Source organism: Haliotis rufescens, unplaced genomic scaffold (assembly GCF_023055435.1).
Source record: "Haliotis rufescens isolate VD_foot unplaced genomic scaffold, xgHalRufe1.0.p SCAF_21, whole genome shotgun sequence".
Lineage (NCBI taxonomy): Eukaryota > Metazoa > Mollusca > Gastropoda > Lepetellida > Haliotidae > Haliotis > Haliotis rufescens.
Genome location: NW_025963902.1, coordinates 2,819,992 through 2,826,004, shown reverse-complemented (window position 1 = coordinate 2,826,004; position 6,013 = coordinate 2,819,992). Strand labels below are relative to the sequence as shown.

At 41.7% G+C, this 6,013-nt stretch overlaps 1 protein-coding gene across 1 annotated transcript in view; it reads right to left on the bottom strand.

Annotated features, from left to right (window-relative positions):
* Positions 1-2,026: 2,026 nt before the first annotated feature.
* The window catches only part of LOC124128151 (hemicentin-1-like), a 38,934-nt gene continuing 34,947 nt past the window's right edge, over positions 2,027-6,013 (bottom strand). Inside the window, exons 3-7 of the mRNA XM_046491550.2 lie at positions 5,588-5,803; positions 3,460-3,732; positions 3,007-3,213; positions 2,655-2,727; positions 2,027-2,404 (exon numbers count right to left, since the gene is read on the bottom strand). Coding sequence (XP_046347506.2) covers positions 2,194-2,404; positions 2,655-2,727; positions 3,007-3,213; positions 3,460-3,732; positions 5,588-5,803 — 980 coding nt within the window. The 3' untranslated portion in view covers positions 2,027-2,193. The remainder of the gene's footprint in view (positions 2,405-2,654; positions 2,728-3,006; positions 3,214-3,459; positions 3,733-5,587; positions 5,804-6,013) is intronic.

Here is a 6,013-nt window from a genome sequence, read left to right as displayed (position 1 = left end):
TTACTTAGTTTTAACATGGGGTATTTGATGTGGGCTGTTTATAACAACAGTAGGTGGCAACAACAGCAACAATGTAAAAAAAATTAAGAACAAAATAATTCATGAATATAAAACTTAATCAAGCTTAGCAGTAAAACAACGGTGGTATATGTAAGCCGATAAACGATAAATATACAAAATTAATCAAAAAAGAAGATTAATAAGATACCTTGGCCCCGTTTGACAAAGTGGTCGTAGCATTGCGAATATGGTAACGCCTATATCTTAACACAGACGTCGCCCTGAACGCCTGAGCATTATTACTAATTGGCGGTGATGTTCCAATGGCTACAGTGAATTAGTAATCACTTCTGTAGCCCTGCAGTCATGCTTCATGCGCAAAGAGTAGTTAGTTGTTGTTTGGTTTGTTGTTTAACGCCGCACTCAGCAATATTCCACTGATATGACGGCGGTCTGTAAATAATCGAGTCTGGACCAGACAAGCCAGTGATTAATATCATGAGCATCGATCCTCGCAATTGGGATCGATGACATGCATCAACCAAGTCAGCGAGCCTGACCACCCGATCCTGTTAGTCGCCTTTTACGGCAAGCATGGGTTGCTGAAGTAAACTACCCCCCCCCCCCCCCCCCCCACACACACACACACTTGTTTCGCTTCTGTTTAGTCGAATGGGATGCACCGTATTTTGGTTGACTTCCCATTTAGGTTCAGCGTAACTTTAATATTATCACGACTGGTGTTTTATCTTTGATATATTTCCATTGAGTTCCACATAAAGATGTTTGCCCAAGATGACGATTGTGTTTAGTCTTGAGTCTATCGGAATAACGGAATCAAACAAGAGGTATATCACTGAATGAATATGAAATAAGTAGTTATACAACCAACCGGTGACCTTCACCCTGGCATTGCAGGAAGTGTCCGCGGGACAAATGGTCTTCATGTACTCACAGATGTGTTCTTTGTTTGTGTGTAACTAAAATCCAATGATTTGTTTTTATTTAGAATTTCTACTACTTGTTGTGGTTAATTTTCGTTAGTATTAGTAAATGGTTTTATCATATAATGGGTAGGTTTCTCGGCAGGATTAAGGCAACGGATATAAACGGTATCCGCTGGAGTCATTTACGGCTAAATATGCAAATATAAAAGGTTAGGTCGATAAACTTTCAGTGTTTAATGGCGTCGCCTTTGTCTCTTGGCGTTCGCTTTAGAATTGACGATCTGGAACCCTGAGAAATTACTGAAATAATTGTTATAACTATCGCCCGTGTGTAAAAGGGAAGCAACTTTCCATGGGAGTATAGGCAGCTTTTAGATATAAATTGCGAAGAAACCTAGCGAGGACGCTATGGCATGATCAGTTTCAATATCTGTGCTTGTAGACCTTAGTGGCTTGATGACATTTGTTTCATTAGTCGCTGTGTGGGATGTCTGACTTCATTGTGTAGTCCTGCTGCGAAACGTCATGACAGGCTAGGCAGACTCTACAGAAACGTGACGTCGCTTCCCTAGAGTAGCTTCCCTTTGATAACAGTATCTATTTAGCTCGCCAACACTCCCAAACTACAAGGTTTATTCCTAATACAGGACACATCTCTTCCCCAAACACTCTTGAGTGATAACCTCCATCTACGTAATTATTATTAATGATAATCTATGTAACCACTCAAACTATTATCTTTTGGTAATACCATCTTCAAACAACAAATTTTGCAAACATATTGACATAATGTGTCATGTGTAAGGGGAGCCCTTACTGCGAAGACTTCCTACGAGGGTACTATCTGTGAAACTCATTCTTGCTGCCCAATACCGTAATATGTCTGGAAGAGTGAGTGAGTGAGTTGGGTTAAACACCGCTTTTAACAGTATTACAGTTATATCACGGCGTGTCAGCTTAATGTGGGAGGAAATCCCAAAGTGATGCGAGTCCCAGACGTTTAGCACGGGTATGGTGCTGACAAACCTAGAAACATAATCGAGGCGAACCGGGATTTGAACCCACAATCATAGGTTTCTGGCGTGCCCAAGGGACGCAACTCTGCACAGCGAATCGCGGCGCCTTAGACCACTGGGCCACCCGTGCCCCCTATGTCTGGAAGAACGCTAACAGCGGCGTAAAACCCAACTTACTCACTGTTGTGAACTCATAAACGTTTAACACGACACAGTATCACTGGTCGGCATTACATATGAAGGTTTGCTGGTGTTTCATACACGTGCCCACATCCATCATCTTCCTCAGATGTCTTCTGGTAGTCGTTGTGAACCACGTCTCTTCGCGCAGCAGACAAATTGGTATAGTTGTCCATTTCAGTAGCATGGTTGGCCACGCCAGACAGTTCCTGATTTGGGGGTGTTTTTCGCTGCCCATACTTTATGCAATGACAGACGATCCTAAAAGTAAATATTGACATTACGTACAACTGCATCTCTAATGCATGCTTTCTGAACTGGCATGTTACTTTACCTTACGATATCCTTTCTGTCGCCTTTTCCTCATGGGTACGCTGTGTTAAGTAGGCGTAGGCTAACCCTTGTAACTAGCAGAAGTCATATCAACAGTTCAAATTAGCGTTAAACTCAAAGTCACTCACTCACTCCTTAAGCTGTTAGGCCCAAGGATGGTTTATAGACGAATACCTACCAGACAAGCGACGTAAGGACGACGGAGGCGACAGAGGCGATGATTGTGTACATGAAGTGAATTTGGTTTGAATCTGAAAATGTTAAATATTCTAAATAAAATTAGTGAATATGTCATTACGTTCCTGAAGTTTATGTTTTTCAGTATCTGAATAGCTTGATTACGACTTCTGTGTAATCATTCAAACCAAGATTTATTTTTTCACAGCAGTCCATATGCTTTTACAGATGATTTTTTTTGACAGTATTCTGACATTATGATACTAGCTTTGCTAGGGGTCTGCAGTCGTATTAATTTCGAGACTCATTAATTTCCAGATTAACAGCAAATAACTGTTTCTCATTCAACCCACCTTTCACTACAAATAGGTCACATTGTTTCACGTCTACAGTTTCGCGTCTCTCTCGATTACACTGGGCGTAACACTCGTCTTCCTTCTGCCCCACACGACAACAGAGGGATCGTTGTCTCGTTACTTCTCCGTTCTCGGAACCATTACAAAGCCCCCATGGTTCCCACATCGCCCAGGTGCATTTGGAACAATTGTCATGTGTTACCTCTGAAATGAAATTAGATTTGATTTATTAAATATAGTTATGATGACATGATCAAAATGGAATTAATGTCACTTCTTCCTGTTGAAGCAAAATACATTATACAGTTAATCACAGTCAGATATACCTAAAATACGCCACTGCAATTATCCTTACAGAGATACAAGCTTTTGCTTCACCAAGCCTATTGTGTATCCAAATATTTGTGTGTATCACCATATACATAGGAACAGATAAAGAAGCATCCCCACCATCAGAGCAGCAGGATCCAGAGTAGCCTCGTCCACAGTCACAGATGCTGCTTGAGAAACTGCCGTCGTTGAAACAAACTTCATTGCAGCTCTCGGACTCAACTGTGTCATTCTCAGACAGGCGGCAGTCGTACAGGCAGTCCTTAACGGTTTGCCCTTCACAGCAGCAAGGTGACCGTGACCTTGTCCTTTTACCTCCTCCACATCGCTGGCTACAGCTGCTCCATGGCTGCCACGCGTTCCAGGAACAAAGGGGGCAAGTCCGATTCCTGTCTACATGAAGAAATTATTCAAAACCTGCTCAGGTGAAGTGTATGTTTCATCTGTTCATCACAAGAATGTTGATCCATCTTCGTATACAAGTGGTTATGTCATTATTACGTTTTGCACTTAAACCTCTATGTTGAATTAACAGGTACATGTACATATACATGTTCTCTGCCTCATAGCATTCACACAAGATGAAAAAGTGTGTACACTCCGAAATGTTGTGTTCCTCATCATAAAGAAGTTGACATCCATAAATTCTCTTCCTTATGTGTATCACTTCTAAATGCCTTTCAAAGACTTGAGTATACATACGTACAGTGAGTGAGTATGTTTTTACGCTGCTTTTAGCAATATTCCAGCAATATCACGGCGGGGGACACAGGAAATGGGCTTCACACTTTGTACCCATGTCGGGAATCGAACCCGGGTCTTCGGCGTGACGAGCGAACGCTTTAACCACTAGACCACCCGACCGCCCCACATACGTACAGACAACTACGAACTTTTGAATGTGATTCAATTAGCATGCCAAAGAATTTCACCAAGTCGTTGTGCGTGTTAAATACTTATTGTCCGTTGACAATCAATTTTCTTTCAATCATTTGGTTTTTGAAAACATCACAATTTTAGATGATAATATTTACAGTGTGACTTCAGACGTTTCATGATATTTCTTGTTTCTTTCTACTGGTTAACAATAATATCGGCATTTTGTAAAGGACGGATACCTTGTAACACGATGTTAGATATGTGTTGGTCCAATAAATGGTGAACACATGCCCCTGACATGTTAGTGAAGGGCTTTATCGGGAAGGCGAACACTATAAACGAATTCACAAATTGAAGCAGGGTGGGAGTTGATGAAAGTGAAGAAGGCTAGTCATATACCATTTGTATCCGTTTGATTTGTATAATAGAAATTAATGGGTAAATATGAAAACGTACAACTTTATAGCTAACAACTTCTGGTTTATTGCATACAGCGACGTTTCGATGTAGATTCTTACGCCGTTTTGAGCTTGAGTGACTACGACCAAGTGAAGAGTGACATATATGCATGACATGTTGTGATGAGCAGCAGATGACCATTAAGCACAACAGGTACAAGATACCAAATCTCACACAGATAATTGACTGAGGCCGGATGTACAGAAGGAATAACAAATAGCGAACAGGTAATGACAACAGTTGTACAGTAAGGATAAGGGTTAAGGGGATAGGGAAGTTGTGCAAAGACGAGTGGGTGCTGAAGTAGATCTTCATAGGCAGGCGAGATATAATTCCCTTTATCTCTGGTGATTAGACGTTGGTGAAGGCGGATTTCTATAGCTTCAGGGTGTTTTCTTTTAGTTGGTTGGTTGGTTGGTTTGTTGTTTAACGCCGCACTCAGAAATATTTCAGCTAAGAGACGGCGGTCTGTAAATAAATGAGTCTGGACCTGACAATCCAGTGATTGATATCATGAGCATCGATCCATACAATTGGGATCGATGACATGCATCAACCAAGTCAGCGAGCCTGGCCACCCGATCCCGTTAGTCGCCTTTTACGACACGCATTGTCGCCTTTTACGCCAAGCGTGGTTGCTGAAGACCTATTCTACCCCGGATCTTCACGGATCTTATTATTAGTGAAATCCTGAAATTCTGATGTTTCGTCGAGAGGATTAGATAAATTTGATAGCATGGGAATTGTTGCCGGTGGTCTGAGAGGGCTAATTTGCTGTCTGCTTTGGCTGTTCATGCAATGGACCTTTGTATTTGTCTTGTCATTTCTTTCTCACTGTGTTGCACGTTTTCTCTGGAGAATCAACCCGAAATGATTCAATCTTCTGTACAGATAGACCCTTGCCCCTTACTTTTCGTGATGCACTCTTGGGTGCAGACCCTCGTGTCAATACTGTTCCCCCGGGAGTTGCAGTCCTCAGTGCAGTTATTCCCCACCGACGTTAGACAGCAGCGCCATCTTTTCCTGGTTCGTGTTCCACAGCCACAGCCTGTGCTGCAGCCTCCCCAGGAGAACCAGTTAATCCACGTGCAGTGCCGGGCACAGTCACCAGATGCAGTTGTCTCGCCTGGTAAACATATGAATGCGAGGTTTGTTATGTCGACCTGATCTACAATGATAATGTTAATCTTATCTTTCTTTTTCCATTGTATGTTACAAGTGGAAACGATATCAGTGTGTGATGACCAATATATCTATCAATGGGATATTGCTAAAAATTCAGAAATGTTTTTGGTAAATTTTATTAGGAATTGAGTACTAGTATAATAGTGTAAAT